Below are 18,658 nucleotides of genomic sequence, written 5' to 3'. Positions count from 1 at the left end.
TTAACATTTGCTCTCCATTTTATTTAATTTTTAATTAGTTAGGCGTACTTTTTATATGTATAAAAGGCAATCATTCAATCAATCAATTGCGCTTAAAATTAAATTCAAATTCTAATGGGAAAGACAAAACTTTGTAATAAATATTATAAATAACTTAATAAACTATATTTTTTCAAGTAAAAAAACTAAAACTTATAATAAAAATTTATTTTTTTATAAAATAAAAGTTTCAATTTGGTTTCGAATAATTCTAAAAACAAAAAAACTAAAATTTAACTTAAATTTAATTAAGATTTAGTGACTTAACTTAAAGACTAATTAAACGACTGTATTCTTAATCCAAAATTCTTTAATCATATCGGAACCCTTTTCAGCAATCATTATAACGGGAGCATTAGTATTGGCACTCACCAGAGTGGGCATAATGCTGGCATCAATGACCCGTAGACCTCTAATGCCATAGACTCGTAACTGGGGATCTACTACCGCTTCGGGATCCCAATAGGGACCCATTTTGCAAGTACCCACTGGATGGTATATAGTACAAGTATAATGTCTTATCATGCACTCCCAATAGGGATCGGTAAACATTTGTAAATGTTGACAGCCGGGCCATTTAATGGCGGATAAGCGTGAACCAAATCTTTGCATGGCTTGGGTGCGTGATAGTGCTACGGCCACTTTAACACCCTCTATTAAAGTTTTCAAATCAAAATCATCTGCCAAATAGTTGGGTATTATATAGGGATAATCAAAGGGATTGCCAGATCTTAGTTTAATAAAACCTTTGCTACGCGGTCTCAGCAACATAGGTATTATACTCCAAACATCATGATTATTAATCTTTTCAAAAACTGCTCTATAGAAAGCATCGGTTAAACCATGGGCCTTTCTTAGCTGATTACCACCATCTGAATTAGTGGAACCGGAAACAAAATGAAATTCTATATCTGGCCAATCCAAAGATTTGTTAGCATATTTAGTATTAACAAAAGCCAAACCTTCCACTCCGCCCAATATAGTTAAGGGTCCCTGACCAAATACAGCATATTGCAGAACTGTTGACATGGAATGGAATCTACTTTCCACTATAGAAACGGGTTGGTTAACCAAAAAAGTTAAACCACCCAAACCTATATGATCTTGCATATTTTCACCCACATTTAATTCCTTAATAACAGGTATACGATGTTTGGTCAACTCTTTTCTTGGCCCTATACCCGAAAGCATTAAAATTTGTGGAGAATTAACAGAACCTCCCGATAAAATAACCTCCTTCTTAGCTCTTACATGGAAAAGTTTTTGATCTTTAACAAATTCCACACCAAAAGCCAATTTTGTGACCGGATCTATCATAATACGTGTGACCTGGGAATTCATGGATATATGCAGATTAGGTCTTAATCTAGCTGGTCTCAAGAAGGCCTTAGCTGTACTGCAACGACTACCACGGCGTGTTGTACCTTGGGCTATCATAAAACCTGCTTGTTTTTCACCATTCAAATCTCGATTCTCATAGCCCATTTCCACTCCAGCCTCTACAAAACTGGCCGCCAAAGGAGTATGGTAAGGAGCTTCACCCACGGTAAGATAACCTCCGGTAGAATGATATGGTGTACTGGCTAAATAGGGATTTGTATTATCTTCTGATTTCTTGAAATAGTACAAAGCATCTCGATAGCCCCAGCCGGTGTTACCCTGAGCCTCCCAACTGTCATAGTCATGCTTACTGCCACGAAGATATAACATGTAATTAAGGACACTAGAACCTCCCAGCACCTTGCCACGTGGCCAATTACAGCGACCACCATTCATAGCTGGAAATGGAATAAGCGAAATTTTAAAAGGACTTTCCGAAAAATAGTGTTATATATAATATGAATGTATAATGCCTATAATCAAGTCTATAGTTTAGTCTATATTGTAGTCTATTCTATAGTTTGCGGTATAATACATAGTCAAGTCTATTTTATATTCTAGTATATAGTCTAGTCTATAGTCAACTATATAGTCTTGTGTATGGTCTAATCTATAGTCTAGTTTATAGTCTAGTCTATATGTATATAGTCTAGTCTATAGTCTAGTCTATATGTATATAGTCTAGTCTATAGTCTAGTCTATATGTATATAGTCTAGTCTATAGTCTAGTCTATATGTATATAGTCTAGTCTATAGTCTAGCCTATAGTCTAGTCTATAGTCTAGTCTATAGTCTAGTCTATAGTCTAGTCTATAGTCTAGTCTATAGTCTAGTCTATAGTCTAGTCTATAGTCTAGTCTATAGTCTAGTCTATAGTCTAGTCTATAGTCTAGTCTATAGTCTAGTCTATAGTCTAGTCTATAGTCTAGTCTATAGTCTAGTCTGTAGCCTAGTCTATAGTCTAATCTATAGTCTAGTCTATAGTCTAGTCTATAGTCTAGTCTATAGTCTTGTTTATAGTATATAGTCTAGTTTATTGTTATAGTCTAGTTCATTGTCTATAGTCTAGTTCATTGTCTCTAGTCTACTTTATTGTATATAGTCTAGTCTATAGTCTACTCTATAGTCTAGTCTATAGTCTACTCTATAGTCTAATCTATAGTCTACTCTTTAGTCTAGTCTATAGTCTAGTCTATAGTCTAGTAAATAGTCTAGTCTATAGTCTAATCTATAGTCTAGTGTATAGTCTAGCCTATAGTCTAGTCTATAGTCTAATCTATAGTCTAGTCTATAGTCGAGTCTATAGTCTTGTTTATAGTCTAGTCTATAGTCTAGTCTAAAATACAAAAATGTCCATATAAAACCTAACATACCCAAACACGAAGTACCCGACGGTTCCGTCTTATACTTCCAATCCATTTTACTCAATTGCAAATAGCCCGCCATTAAGGGAACATCAGATATTTCCGTTTCATCTCCTCCCGCTTCCAATAATAAAACATTCCAATTTTCCACTTCCGTTAAACGATTCGCCACTACTGCTCCCGCCGATCCCGCACCTATTATAATAAAATCATAATGATCTCTTATCTCATCACCGGGTGTATCATTGGGTTTAGATTCAGGATCCATAATTTCCTCATATTGAAAATAGGCAATGGCCGCCACTAGCATGGGTACAAACCAACTGTTACTGGTAGCAGCAGTAACAGCGCCACCTATAACACCCGCGGCACTGGCTATAGCGCTCATTTTGTGGGATTTTTAGTTTTATTAAAGGAAATTAATTTTTTATAAATTTTTTTTATTGAAAAAAATTTGATGATTAAAGCCTTAAAATAAACATGGCCAAATGTTAGCTGTAAAGAAAAAAATTTACAATATTATGCAATTTATAAAAAAAACACTTAATAAATTTTTATAAACAATAAAAAAATTAAATTCCGTAATATTTATAAAACAAAATTTCGTTTTCAATTTAAATTTCCATTATGATTAAGATTCCTGACACTGTTACACTTGATGTAATTTAATATTGTGTGTATTTTTGTTGCTGTTGTTTTATTGTATTTACATTTGCTGGGTTTACGTTTCCGGAATTTTTAATTTGAATATCATCAACATAACTGACCGCCTGCTCAGCCATTTTGTTTTGTCACACAGTTATGTTTAGTCAGTCACAGTCTTAGGCCCCTTTTTAACTCTAATATTTTATCGGGGTTTTTGTTGTTTATATTATTTACCAAAATATTTGTTTTAACTATTGCCTGTTATATTAGATATTTTTCGTATGAAATTGAAATTAAAAAAATATATATAATGAATTACGTGCACCCGGTAACGCACAAAAGTTTGATTGTGTACTTAGTAACACATTGACACATTCACACTTTCCATATGTATATAAACGTATATTTTTACAGTTAGTTTTTCTTAAATGTTTAAAATTCATTAAATATGTCAACAATATACATTATTTTAAAACATTTTCAATGCTTCGTTCGCCTGCCAACAGCACCACCACCGCCATTTTTACCATTTAAGTATATAAAATTCCCAAAATTCATATAAATTTGTTTAGAAAAATGTCACTCTAACATAAAATATATGAAAATCAAACTTTAGTTTTTGGCAAAAACAATGTACCTCATTACTCACGTTTGTATAAAGTTTTATTTATTTCATGGGTAGTTCATATGCAAATAACGTGTTAATTATAGTTTAAAGTTTTTTTTTGGGGGGTAAACTTTACAAAATCTTTCATCATATTAATGAAATATTTACATAAAGTTTGTACCAAAACTTGCACGTAGATAAATTGACAAGTGCCTTACCCAAATATTTATTTATTTATCTATCTATCTATCTATCTATCTATCTATCTATCTATCTATCTATCTATCTATCTATCTATTTATCTATCTATCTATCTATCTATCTATCTATCATAGTCTAATCTATAGTCTACTCTTTAGTCTAGTCTATAGTCTAGTCTATAGTCTAGTATATAGTCTAGTCTATAGTCTAATCTATAGTCTAGTGTATAGTCTAGCCTATAGTCTAGTCTATAGTCTAATCTATAGTCTAGTCTATAGTCGAGTCTATAGTCTTGTTTATAGTCTAGTCTATAGTCTAGTCTAAAATACAAAAATGTCCATATAAAACCTAACATACCCAAACACGAAGTACCCGACGGTTCCGTCTTATACTTCCAATCCATTTTACTCAATTGCAAATAGCCCGCCATTAAGGGAACATCAGATATTTCCGTTTCATCTCCTCCCGCTTCCAATAATAAAACATTCCAATTTTCCACTTCCGTTAAACGATTCGCCACTACTGCTCCCGCCGATCCCGCACCTATTATAATAAAATCATAATGATCTCTTATCTCATCACCGGGTGTATCATTGGGTTTAGATTCAGGATCCATAATTTCCTCATATTGAAAATAGGCAATGGCCGCCACTAGCATGGGTACAAACCAACTGTTACTAGTAGCAGCGGTAACAGCGCCACCTATAACACCCGCGGCACTGGCTATAGCGCTCATTTTGTGGGATTTTTAGTTTTATTAAAGGAAATTAATTTTTTATAATTTTTTTTTATTGAAAAAAATTTGATGATTAAAGCCTTAAAATAAACATGGCCAAATGTTAGCTGTAAAGAAAAAAATTTACAATATTATGCAATTTATAAAAAAAACACTTAATAAATTTTTATAAACAATAAAAAAATTAAATTCCGTAATATTTATAAAACAAAATTTCGTTTTCAATTAAATTTCCATTATGATTAAGATTCCTGACACTGTTACACTTGATGTAATTTAATATTGTGTGTATTTTTGTTGCTGTTGTTTTATTGTATTTACATTTGCTGGGTTTACGTTTCCGGAATTTTTAATTTGAATATCATCAACATAACTGACCGCCTGCTCAGCCATTTTGTTTTGTCACAAAGTTATGTTTAGTCAGTCACAGTCTTAGGCCCCTTTTTAACTCTAATATTTTGTCGGGGTTTTTGTTGTTTATATTATTTACCAAAATATTTGTTTTAACTATTGCCTGTTATATTAGATATTTTTCGTATGAAATTGAAATTAAAAAAATATATATAATGAATTACGTGCACCCGGTAACGTACAAAAGTTTGATTGTGTACTTAGTAACACATTGACACATTCACACTTTCCAAATGTATATATAAACGTATATTTTTACAGTTAGTTTTTCTTAAATGTTTAAAATTCATTAAATATGTCAACAATATACATTATTTTAAAACATTTTCAATGCTTCGTTCGCCTGCCAACAGCACCACCACCGCCATTTTTACCATTTAAGTATATAAAATTCCCAAAATTCATATAAATTTGTTTAGAAAAATGTCACTCTAACATAAAATATATGAAAATCAAACTTTAGTTTTTGGCAAAAACAATGTACCTCATTACTCACGTTTGTATAAAGTTTTATTTTTTCATGGGTAGTTCATATGCAAATAACGTGTTAATTATAGTTTAAAGTTTTTTTTTGGGGGGTAAACTTTACAAAATCTTTCATCATATTAATGAAATATTTACATAAAGTTTGTACCAAAACTTGCACGTAGATAAATTGACAAGTGCCTTACCCAAATATTTATTTATTTATCTATCTATCTATCTATCTATCTATCTATCTATCTATCTATCTATCTATCTATCTATCTATTTATCTATCTATCTATCTATCTATCTATCTATCTATCTATCTATCTATCTATCTATCTATCTATCTATCTATCTATCTATCTATCTATCTATCTATCTATCTATCTATCTATCTATCTATCTATCTATCTATCTATCTATCTATCTATCTATCTATCTATCTATCTATCTATCTATCTATCTATCTATCTTTCTATCTATCTTCCTATCTATCTATCAATCTATCTATCAATCAATCTATCTATCAATCAATCAATCAATCTATCTATCTATCTATCTATCTATCTATCTATCTATCTATCTATCTATCTATCTATCTATCTATCTATCTATCTATCTATCTATCTATCTGTCTATCTATCTATCTATCTATCTATCTATCTATCTATCTATCTATCTATCTATCTATCTATCTATCTATCTATCTATCTATCTATCTATCTATCTATCTATCTATCTATCTATCTATCTATCTATCTATCTATCTATCTATCTATCTATCTATCTATCTATCTATCTATCTATCTATCTATCTATCTATCTATCTATCTATCTATCTATCTATCTATCTATCTATCTATCTATCTATCTATCTATCTATCTATCTATCTATCTATCTATCTATATATCTATCTATCTATCTATCTATCTATCTATCTATCTATCTATCTATCTATCTATCTATCTATCTATCTATCTATCTATCTAACTATCTAACTAGCTATCTATCTATCTATCTATCTATCTATCTATCTATCTATCTATCTATCTATCTATCTATCTATCTATCTATCTATCTATCTATCTATCTATCTATCTATCTATCTATCTATCTATCTATCTATCTATCTATCTATCTATCTATCTATCTATCTATCTATCTATCTATCTATCTATCTATCTATCTATCTATCTATCTGTCTATCTATCTATCTATCTATCTATCTATCTATCTATCTATCTATCTATTTATCCATCTATCTATCTATCTATCTATCTATCTATCTATCCATCTACCTGTCTATCTATCTATTTATCTATCTATCTATCTATCTATCTATCTATCTATCTATCTATCTATCTATCTATCTATCTATCTATCTATCTATTTCTGATTAAATAACTTTTAAAAAGCCCCCCTCCCACTAGCACACAAGTAGTATGATCTGTTAAAATTTTGTATAGAAGATTGCAGATGGGATAATCTAAACCCAATATGTAATGAAATCAGCACACGTTGGGAGAAAATAAGGATAGAGAATTTGACAGTCATATGGCTCACTCTTAATCAACTGTTTCCAGAAAATTGTGTTTTGTGTCGTTAGTTTAGTTGACTACCTTTGCCTGTTTATATAAAAAACATTTATCAGCTGATCCGTGGCGGAACTCAACGTAGAAACTAACTGAGCCTTAACTTATTTATATATTTTTTTTCGAAATACTTTTTTAAAATAATAATTCCTTTAATATCTTAAAGTTCTCTGATTAACAAAATAAATTCTGCTCTTAAAACAAAATAACATTACAAATTATGAACTCCAACAAAAAGAACCAACAAATAAGCAGTTAAATTTAGTGGTATTTCCAACAAGTGGTTTGGAAAAAACTAGTTTTGAAAATTGTACACATTTTTCCATGGCATGTCTATGGATGGTGTAATGATGAAGATTGTGATTATGATTATAACCACTTGATGGTTAAATGCCACAACATGCTGACTGCACTTGTGTTGTTGCTATTTGTTTTTATTGTAATACTTACTATAAGACCAGAAAAACATTTTCCGTCTAAAATAAAAAAAAACAAAACAGCAGCAACAACTTTAAGACTGGTTTATGTAAAAATATTCGAAAACAAGAAGAAGAAGCAGAAAAAACGTAAAACAAATCAAATTGTATGTCTGTTATAAAAGTCAAGTTCAAGGTATAAAATATTTTGAAACGGTTTAAAATTTTGTAAAAATTGATAAATTTTATGTATTTAAACATTTTTTTTTCACAACTTTCATTGATTAACCGTTAATTAACATAGTTTTATTTCTAATTGAAGTTTTAGGCTTTTAGTTTAAAAACTAGAATATTGTTATTAGCTTTTCTTTTTTTTTTGGTAAAAGTAAATACAGACTTAAAATATTAATCATAACGACCACAACATTGTTTGACCATTTTTAGTCAAAAGAAAGGAAATGTTATTATTTCGAAGTAAAAGTCGACTTAACAACTTGCTACGCTATAAATGGATATCTATTGTTCATTGACGTTTTATAAAAAAAGATCACCACCTGCTTTGAAATTAGTAATTTAATTGAAATATTCTACAATAAAGATGTGAAAAGCCCATAGGATACAAGACCAAACTTAAGGCATAGAATGTTGTACAGATTGTAGTTTAGAAAATAATCCATACTATAGTTTCGCATATAGTTTAAGCTATACTACCTACTATAGATCAATAGTCTTGACTATAGATCAATATATAGCCTTGACTATAGATCAATCTATAGTATTGACTATAGATCAATCTAGTCTTGACTATAAATTAATCTTGACTATAGATCAATATATAGTCTTAACTATAGTTCAATCTATAGTCTTAACTATAGATCAATCTATAGCCTTAACTATAGATCAATCTATAGTCTAAACTTGGCTATAGATCTTTCTATAGTCTTGACTTGGCTATAGGTCAATCTATAGTCTTGACTTGGCTATAGATCAATCTATAATCCTGACTATAGATCAGTCTACAGTTTTCAATATAAATCAGTCTTTAGTCTTGACTATATATCAGCCTATATTCTTAACTACAGATCAGTCTATAGTCTTGACTGTAGATCAGTATATAGTCTTGACTATAGATTAGTCTATAGTCTTAACGATTGATTAGTCTATAGTCTTGACTATAGATTAGTCTATAGTCTTGACTATAGATTAGTCTATAGTCTTAACTATAGATTAGTCTATAGTCTTAACTATAGATTAGTCTGTAGTCTTAACTATAGATCAGTTTACAGTATTGCCTATAGATCAGTCTATAGTTTCGACTACAAATCAGTCTATAGTTTTGACTATAGATCAGTTTATAGTCTTGTCTATAGATCAGTCTAAAGTATTGACTACAGATCAGACTATAGTCTTGACTAAAGATTAATCTATAGTCTTGACTAAAGATCAATCTATAGTCTTGACTGCAAATTAGACTATAGTCTTGACTAAAGATCAATCTATAGTCTTGACTTGCAGATTATACTATGGTCTTGACTAAAGATCAATCTATAGTCTTGACTGCAGATTAGACTATATAGTCTTTACTATAGATCAGTCTATAGTCTTGACTATAGATCTGTATATAGTCTTGACTATAGATCAGTCTATAGTCTTGACTATAGATCATTCTATAGTCTTGACTATAGATCAGTCTATAGTCTTGACTATAGATCAGTCTATAGTCTTGACTATAGATCAGTCTATAGTCTTGACTATAGATCAGTCTATAGTCTTGACTATAGATGAGTATATAGTCTTGACTATAGATCAGTCTATAGTCTTGACTATAGATCAATCTATAGTCTTGACTGTAGATCAGTCTATAGTCTTGACTATAGATCAGTCTATAGTCTTGACTATAGATCAGTCTATAGTCTTGACCATAGATCAGTCTATAGTCTTGACTATAGATCAGTCTATAGTATTGACTATAGATCAGTCTATAGTCTTGACTATAGATCAGTCTATAGTCTTGACTATAGATCAGGCTATAGTCTTGACTATAGATCAGGCTATAGACTTGACCATAGATCAGTCTATAGTCTTGACTATAGATAAGTCTATAGTCTTTATTATTTTTATTCCATAATAGGCCCCTCATTTCCGGTAACAGCAAACAATTGTACCAACTTAACACTCAGCCAATCCATCAAGTAGGGTACATAAAAAATTTTACTCATAAAAGAAAGAACACTAAAAACAACAACAACGTGTGACCGTATTTTAAATATAAAACGCATGAGGGCGTTTAAAACACACGCCAAAATGTTTAAGAACAACAACAAAACAACGTTTCTTGTCATCAGCGTCGTCAGACGTTAGTAAAAAAAAAAAAAAAACAAAAATAAAAAACGTTTAAAGTCTAAACAAGAAAGTTTTGTTTATGAGTGCGTTTTCTTATGAACTTTTGTTAAAAAAAAATTCTTAAATTTCTCTTTTTCTTAAAAGTTTATTTTAACGACCAAATTAATTTGTTTTATTAATTAAAATTTTAAATAGAAATTAAGTTCAATAAACTTGTTAAGGTATTTTAAACATTTGTTGTGTTTTTTTTTTTTTTTTTGCATTTATTTATTTGTTTTTTTTTTTTCCTTAATGAGGGAATTAATTAATGAATCACTTTTCATTTCACTGATTTCATCTTCATTTCTTTATTTTTATTTTCCATATTGGAAGAAAACATAAATTTATGATTTATTTTTTATTTATTATGCAAATCTATGTATAAAACAAATTAGCATTATTACTAGATATTAAATTTAGTTAAACTTTACTTTGTTGTTGCATTTCTTTTCAAAGAAATAAAACTTTTATAATATTTTAAACGTTTAGCATGAACGCATGCGCAATGCCACCTCCACCACTTGTTTTCTTTTTTATTTTTTTTTTGTATTTTTATTATAATTTTTCTTCTTTATAATTGTTGTTTTTTAACACTTACTTAATAGTAATTTTCTTTTGTTGTAATATGTACAAAACTTATGAATTTTTTTTGTATCTTTCGTTTTACACTTATTTTTTGTAAATTCTTTTCCTTGGACTTTAAGAAATAACCAAAAAACAATTTAATATTTTATTCACTTTCTTTTTTCTCGTATCTTCTTTAAATGATTTTTTTTCAGCAAAAATCGTTTATTTCGAAATTTCTTTTTATTTTGCCGTTTTAACTTCTTTTCTCTTGCACGTCTTAATGGTAACTGTTTGTTATTTGAAATTTATACTTGGCTTGAATAGTTAAAGTTTGGTTTTGGCCACTTAGACTAAGAGTTTAAGTAGAAGAGAGTTTTTAGAAAACTATCTCTTTTGTTTTTTCTTTTACTTATCTTTAAGAGTGTCTTAACAATTTGAAGATTTTCAATAGATTCCTTTGTTTTTGATTAACAGTACTTGGTTTTTGTTAAATGTATATCTGGGGTCTGTATTTAGGAATCCAACATGTTATTTATCTATATATTTGCTACTAGAGAAACTATTCTAAGTTCCAAATCTTCCTTTATTATAATACATTTAGATCAGATTTGATCTAGCTCAAGCGTTTTGGGGAGGTGTTGATTATTGTTTTTTTTACGTATTTTGTATGAAAAATATTCGGTATTGGAGGGGCGGGTTTCGAAATTTCCTTCTTTTCCACCAGTGTATCCTCGGCTATATTTCTGTAACTCTCACGACTACATATTAGTTTGTTATGTAATGTGAATCCGCTACAAACTTTCTTTATCTCCCACGGGGGTTTGGAAATTTCCCTTTTTTCCCTCCAGTGGATCCGTGGCGATATTTCTTTAACTCTCACTACTACATATCAGTTTGTCAATGAATATTTAAACAGACAGTAGACTCTGTAGCATAGGCCCTGTTTGGACTATAGTCCAGACTCTTCTTTAGACTATAGTTTATACTAGAGTACGGTTTATAGTATACTGCTTAGTATAGTTATAGTCCACACTATAGTTGAGGCTAAAGATCAAATTATAGCTTAGAGTAAAGTTTAGACTTAAGTCCATACTAAAGCTTTGAATTTAAAAGATTCGTTATTTAATTAATTAGTTAGTTAGTTAGTTAGTTAGTTAGTTAGTTAGTTAGTTAGTTAGTTAGTTAGTTAGTTAGTTTGTTAGGTAGCTAGTTAGTTAGGTAGCTAGTTAGTTAGATAGCTTATTAGTTAGGTAGCTAGTTAGTTAGTTTGGTAGATAGTTAGTAGACTAACTATCCTCCGACCCCAATAACGGAGGATAGTTAGTCCACAGTCTACACAATAGCTTAGTCTATATTCTAAACATTAGTTTAGACTACAATCTATACTATATCTTAGACTATATTTTTGGCGACATTTCAGATTGATTTCCCGACAATGGTTTAGACTAAAGACCAGACTATATCATACACTGAAATCCAAACTATTACTGAAACTATAGATTCGGTTAGGTTGATAGGAGGGTTCTATCAACCGACTTTCGAATAAACGAACAATCGACTTTTTGTCGAAAAAAGTCGAAAAATCGAAGTCGATAACTCGACTATCGTCTGTGAAAAAAGTCGAAGAGTCGACTTTGTTAATAAAAGTCGAAGTTTGAAAGTCGAAAAGTTGAAAGTCGATAAGTCGTTAAGTCGAAAAGTCAAATAAAGTCGAAAAAAGTCGTAAAAAGTCAAAAACTCGAAAATTTTAGAAAAAAGTCAAAAGTAGTCGAAAATTTAAAAAAAAAGTAAAATAATAATGTCAAAAACTCTAAAATAGTGGGAAAACTCGAAAAAGGTCAAAAAATAGTCGAAAAAGTGGAAAATAGTCAAAAAGTCGAAAAAAAGCGAAAAGTCGGAAAAAGTCGACTATTTATAAAATACGTATAGTCGAAAAGTCTAAAAGTCAACTTTCAATTAAATGAAAAAAGTCGAAAAATCGACTTTTCATTAAATGCAAAAAGTCGAAATGTCGACTTTTAACTAAACGAAAAAAGTCGAAAAGTCGACATTTCGTTTCAACTATAGAACCCTAATAGGAGGATGTATGCTACATCAAATGTAAAGAAATACACCTAGGCCACTATAGGGCCTGTTATTCTCTCCTTTTCATGAAAATTGTGTTTCATTTTTTTATTATTATTTTTTAATGTTCAAAACTCATATTTCTGCACCTAATTCCTAAGAATTTTCCAATTAGTGTTAATGGAGAATCTTATTTCCAAAATAACATCACTTCCAAGATACTAGCATTTAATTTCGACAAATTCCATTCCTTTAAAGTTATAACATTCGCCCCTTTATTGCCGACTACTCCTGAGTAGCCTGGTACTGATAATATTTCGTAAAAGCTTTCTTACAATCCAATACTTAATTTAGATTTAATTTAAACACCTAACATCGCCCTAATTGCTATTCGGCTGTCGGTAAATATATTAAGCCCTGTGGGCGCCATATTATTATCCAATTTACGCATTCCGTTATTGCAAGGACTTCCGAGTAAAAGCCTGTGTTAGGGCTATATAAACGGTGGTGTATTTCTATTTCTGGGTCTTCAATATAGAATCCCAAAACCACTTTGTCCTTCAATTTAGAGCTACTGTGTAGCAACGGATTCCTGCTGGTATGATGTGGATCTATTCTCTTTGTATCAATTTCCACTCTGACTCCCTATGATTTGCTTTCATACAATTTATGAAAAAAATAAAACAATTTTATGCCAATAAAAATAAATATTAAAAAAAAATATTCATTTAAAACAACAAATTTAGTAAAATAAACAAAAAAACTTTCAATTTTAAAGTGTTTAACAAACACACATAACAGCTCACGCACGCTCATGATGACACTTTCAAAATTTAAACAATAAGTTCTCGTCAATTTTGGCCACTTAAGTTAAAGAAACAAAATTATGTTCGTTTTCAATAGATTCAACTAGTGATTTCCAAAGAAAAGGGAAATTACATACATGACAGACAAAACTGTTCGAAATTCGAATAAGTGTTAAGTCATGATGACATATACTGCGAGAGTATAATTTCCTTTAAACTAAGACTTTGTAAATCAATAAAATATCAATAATTTTTTCTATTGTTGCGGTTCATTTAAGGAAAAACTTTTTGAAGCATGCTAATGCTCACGTAGACCAAAACAAATAAGGGAATTGGCAAATTTTAAACAACAATAACATAAAATATTTTTTTTATTACAATTCTCTTAAATTTAGGTTTTATTAAAAAATAAAACTCAATATTTAACAACCATGAACAAATTTGACAAACACCAACTGTCAAAAGTAAATGTGCTCTTTTCATCACTTTAAAACTTTCTCTTTAAAGTTGAAAACAAACAAAATCAAAAACACAACCATTCAACAGCATTATGATGACTTACTGTCAGGCAGTGACAGTTGAATTTAAATTGTTGTTTAGAAAGAAAAACTGTAACAGTGACATTTATCTGTTAAATGTGACATTTATATATCAAATGTTTACTGTACAAATAGGGTTTCTATTTTGGAAATTCTGGGAAAGGAATTTTTATTATTTTTTTAGATATACTATACCATATACTACTTTATATAGACTACACCTTTGACTGGACTGTAGAATAACCTATAGACTGTAGAATAGACTATAGACTAAACTATAAACTGGTCTATAGAATAGACTATAGACTAGACTATAGACTAGACTATAGACTAGACTATAGACTAGACTATAGACTAGACTATAGACTAGACTATAGACTAGACTATAGACTAGACTATAGACTAGACTACAGACTAGACTATAGACTAGACTATGGACTAGACTATAGACTAGAAAATTTTGAAAAAAAAAAAATATTTGTAAAATATTGTATTTCCTCAAAACTAATTTTTCCAATGTCCTCTATTTTCTTAGGTGGCTGCTGTGGTTCAACTAAAAAACGTACTATAGTTGGTGGCTGGGCGTGGGCCTGGTGGCTAGTAACCGATGTTCAACGTCTCTCCCTAAATGTTATGACCCTAAATCCTATGTGTGAAAATGTGGAAACAGCCCAAGGTGTACCGTTAACAGTTACAGGAGTGGCACAATGTAAAATCATGAAGGTTAGTTTAAGCGATCAGCTAGAAATAAGTTATTCTACAAATAAAAAGTTATTCTATAATAAAGCTTTTATTAATTATATTATTTATATTTATACAAATATTGTTTTTATAATTATACGAAATGAAAATTATAAAGTATTTTAGTAGATCTTCTCTCCCTCCTAAAAATAATAAGTTAAAAACTTGTATGTAAAACTTGCATGTCATTTGGCTTTTTTTTTGAAATTTAATTTATTTAAAATATTTTGAAGTTAAATTTTTTTTTCTTTATTTTTTTTATTTTTTGAATAATAATTTATTTGTTATAGTTTTTAAAATCTAGAGAATTTATTGAAAGAAATGTAAGTTTAGTTGAAAACCTAAATTATTTCTTGTATAAAAAAATATGTTGTTGAATTCTGTTTCGTTGTAGTAAAAACACAATTTCTTGAAAAAAAAACTTACTGTCTAAACTTTTCAAGCGGACATTTGAAAAACTCTCTTACACAAAATATTTTCTTATACCAAAATTCAAACCTCAAAAGCTGAGAGAAAAGTTTCATTAACGGATTTTAAATGAATTTTATATATATTTGTCCGTTTGGTAGAGTTTTTACTGTAGTTTTGTTTTAATTTTATTATTTATTAACACCTTGAAAAAATTTATTTTGTATTACATATTGTCGTACGTATAAATTTATAAATTCTTTATTTACACTTTTTTGTGATCCTCAAAATATGCTTTAGTTTTTGTCTTTATAAATGTATTAGCATGCTTTTAAATAAATGCATTCATATTTTGCTATTGATGACTCAAAGTAGGGATTTGGGAGCTCAAAATTGGACATCTCCGATGTGTTGACATTTTCTATATCCTGCTCCACTTTTTTGAAGAAATCGAACGTAATTTAGAACCTATTTTATTCGAATCAGTTAGTATTCGAGTTTAGGTTTTGAAAATTGATCACATTAGTTCTTTGAGGTATCTAAGTATTATGTGGTAGTTCCCTTAAGGGCATGTTACCTTGATGAAACCTCCACCTTCGTGTTATTACAATCCCGGGGAATAAAGGGGTTATTCGAATACCTCATGGTTACAGTCTATTGCCTGGCTTAGTCCTTGCATAGATTGAAAGAAATCAAACCAGAGCTGCGCATAATCTGGTATTACGGGTGGCCAGTTGCCCGCAGGTCTATGTCCTGGCTGGTCAGTTAATTGAGGTTCTTTCGGGATCCACGCAGTGGCTGCGATTTGAGCCCAAATTCGCGGGAAGAGTAAGTTGCGGTTAAAAGACTGATGTAAGGTAAAGCCAATATTTCGGGATAAGTTCGGTGTTGTTGCCGAAACAATAGATACCCCACAGAGGAGTGATTGTGGGACTAAGCGTTGGTAATGAGTTGGTATTAATTGTATATGGTAGGGGATGAATATGGGGTACGGCGGGCCTCACCCACCCGTCTGCCTATAAAAAATGTATCGTATGTTTTTCTTTTATGAATGTGTCGTATAAATGACATGTGTTCTGGGTTGTATGATGATGGATATACAAATGATACCATTGAATTTTCCTTCCTTGCCCAGATATGTTCGGAGTATACTCTGTTCATATCAGAATTACCACAGTGTGTCCCTGTGAGTAAGAACAACAGCATGGATTCGTACTTCGGTCCACCGGTTACGTCTCTAGGTGCTGTTGCCAAATCAACAGAGGCCATCCCATCTGTGTGGTTGTAAACGGAAGTGATGTTTTTACATCTTGGAAGTTAAGCAACGGTCCTTCAATGGTCAGATATTAGATAGCTCGAGTACTTCTGCAAAGTGCTTGTACATGGACCGGACCAATCTATGTACAAAAATTGCCACCTGAGTTCTTCATTGAAGAATTCAGGGATGATGGTAGACCGTTGTTCAAGTCTACCCAGTGGATGAAAAAGACCGCCGTGGGGTAGGGCATCATGCCAGGTATTCATGTAAAGCACTGGACATTCATTCTGTGATAGTGGCGGCCCTTAAAGAGATCTATCAGAGCTCCCTTGGCATTATTACAACTCTAGCACCAAGATGGTAAACAATTGGAACCGATTTTACTGCAATTAGTTAGAAAAGAAAGTTTTCACACACAAAGTATTTAAAACATGTTTTTTCCGGATATATTGACTTTTGGCCAAAAGTTCTATAACCTCAAAGTTTGGATGGCATAACTACAAGCTTTTTCCTTTAAATGTCTCATTAAAGCTTTCGAACTAAAAATGTTAAAAGCCTGTCCTCATGGGGCATTAAATGGATCTATCATACAGGGATAATTGTCAGCTTATTACTACACTTTGACTTCTAAAACTTTGCAATCCTATTCGAACCATATTGTCTGGCGTAAGTAGAAGTCTATCGAAATTCCACTACAGATGGATCCATTAAAATGTGTAAATAATTGCTACTCAGCCAGAGAAGTAGGATATTGATAAGGAAAGTGAATGGTGTTCTCTTCTTTATCTTTATCTTGACATCTTCTGCAGAAAGTTCAGTTCTATCTAGAAGACCAAATGGTCGGTTACCGCTGCAATAATGTTCCGTATCTGATCTCTAGGGATGTTTATTAAGTCTAAAATCTTTGCAAAATCTCAGCATCAGTCGCTCAACTCGATCGCGCCAGTTTATCACGCATCGAATGCTATGTGTTATATTGCTAGTAAGGAGTTTTGCAAGGAAGTCTGAAATGTCATTGCCAGGTATCTGTTGATGAACTGGAATTCACAAAAGTGGAATGTTATGTCATCTTGTTAAGGAATGGCCGGCATTTGAGGGCCAAGCTTAACGTTGTATAAAAACAACTTGTGGCCTTCAAGGCAGCCTAGCTATAGATGCATATAAAAATATCAAAATTCCATATTTGATAGAACCTATGCAAATTTGCAGGCAAGTCCTTTTAGGGATTTTTAACTTTTTTGAAATTTAGTTTATAGATCCTGTGGGTAAAAGGATCTACTAACGTAACATGCAATTAAGGGACCGGGTATATCTGCATTATAACTAAAATAAAGTATTTAAAAGATTTCAAATAGCTGATTTTCGAATTATTACTATTTTTTATAACAGTTTTGGATTTGACACTATACAGAACATGAAAAACATTATTTGAGGATTACATTCTTGTCACTTGTTCTAAATTTATAAGTTTCTTTTAAATATGTAGTTTAGTCCTATGTCACTATTTTTTAAATGTTATATTTAAATGTTTAGTTAAAATTAATTATTGATTTGTTTTTTTCTTTTTTTACTTTTTCTTATTTTCTTTAGTCAAACTCGTATGCAAAAACTGAAGAGGTATGATTTTTCTTTTTAAAAAAAAATAATACTTTAATGTTTGATTTAATGTATTTTTTTCTTTTTTTTTCATTCTTTATTATTTTTTGGTTAACAAAATCTATTAAAATTGGAGTAATTTGTGCAATAGTTTTGTTTAATTTGTTTTAAATACAAAAAGACTATGTTTTATTTTTATTGAAAAAAAGGTACGCTCAAAACACTTTTTTATAAATGTGTAATTTTATTTTAATTTAAACCAATTAACACTTAGATTTAAGCATTTAACAAAAAAATAACAATTGTATATAAATAACATTAAATTAATAAGGATAATCACAGTCTAGTATTTTGTTATTAAAAATGGTTTAATCCTATATACATATATGTATATATATAAACTTTTAATACACATATTTCCTGCACTGTCAACAGAA

The 18,658-nt window shown here is 30.4% G+C and overlaps 2 protein-coding genes across 4 annotated transcripts in view; one reads left to right on the top strand and one right to left on the bottom strand.

Moving 5' to 3' along the window:
- Window positions 1-18,658, top strand: part of LOC111681149 (flotillin-2) — a 347,120-nt gene that overhangs the window by 293,979 nt on the left and 34,483 nt on the right. Inside the window, exons 3-4 of one of the 2 annotated variants that reach the window (XM_046946686.1) lie at window positions 14,754-14,941; window positions 18,216-18,242. In XM_046946686.1, the coding sequence (XP_046802642.1) occupies window positions 14,754-14,941; window positions 18,216-18,242 (215 nt within the window). The remainder of the gene's footprint in view (window positions 1-14,753; window positions 14,942-18,215; window positions 18,243-18,658) is intronic. The other variant, XM_046946685.1, reaches the window with a different exon arrangement.
- LOC111681159 (glucose dehydrogenase [FAD, quinone]) lies at window positions 59-11,109 on the bottom strand. Of its 2 annotated transcripts, XM_046946679.1 has the most exons (3): window positions 10,841-11,109; window positions 4,594-5,079; window positions 59-1,817 (listed from the first exon to the last, which is right to left on the bottom strand). In XM_046946679.1, exons 2-3 carry the CDS (start codon window positions 4,970-4,972, stop codon window positions 319-321), a joined length of 1,878 nt encoding a protein of 625 aa, XP_046802635.1. In that variant the 5' UTR covers window positions 4,973-5,079; window positions 10,841-11,109; the 3' UTR covers window positions 59-318. The 2 variants fall into 2 exon arrangements, with proteins under 2 accessions (XP_046802635.1, XP_023298652.2); XM_023442884.2 differs by lacking the exons at window positions 4,594-5,079; window positions 10,841-11,109 and adding an exon at window positions 2,793-3,282.

The sequence above is a fragment of the Lucilia cuprina genome, chromosome 3 (genome assembly GCF_022045245.1).
Source record: "Lucilia cuprina isolate Lc7/37 chromosome 3, ASM2204524v1, whole genome shotgun sequence".
Classification (NCBI taxonomy): Eukaryota; Metazoa; Arthropoda; class Insecta; order Diptera; family Calliphoridae; genus Lucilia; species Lucilia cuprina.
Note: the sequence above shows the minus strand (reverse complement) of the source record. Positions and strands in the feature narration are given on the sequence as shown.

Bases quoted from the DNA above. Each gene is read 5' to 3' on its own strand.
- LOC111681159 (XM_046946679.1), bottom strand. From the start codon at position 4,972: ATGAGCGCTATAGCCAGTGCCGCGGGTGTTATAGGTGGCGCTGTTACC. The intron at 1,818-4,593 runs GTATGTTAGGTT...TTCCATTTCCAG, and splicing joins GTCGGGTACTTCGTGTTTGG to CTATGAATGGTGGTCGCTGT.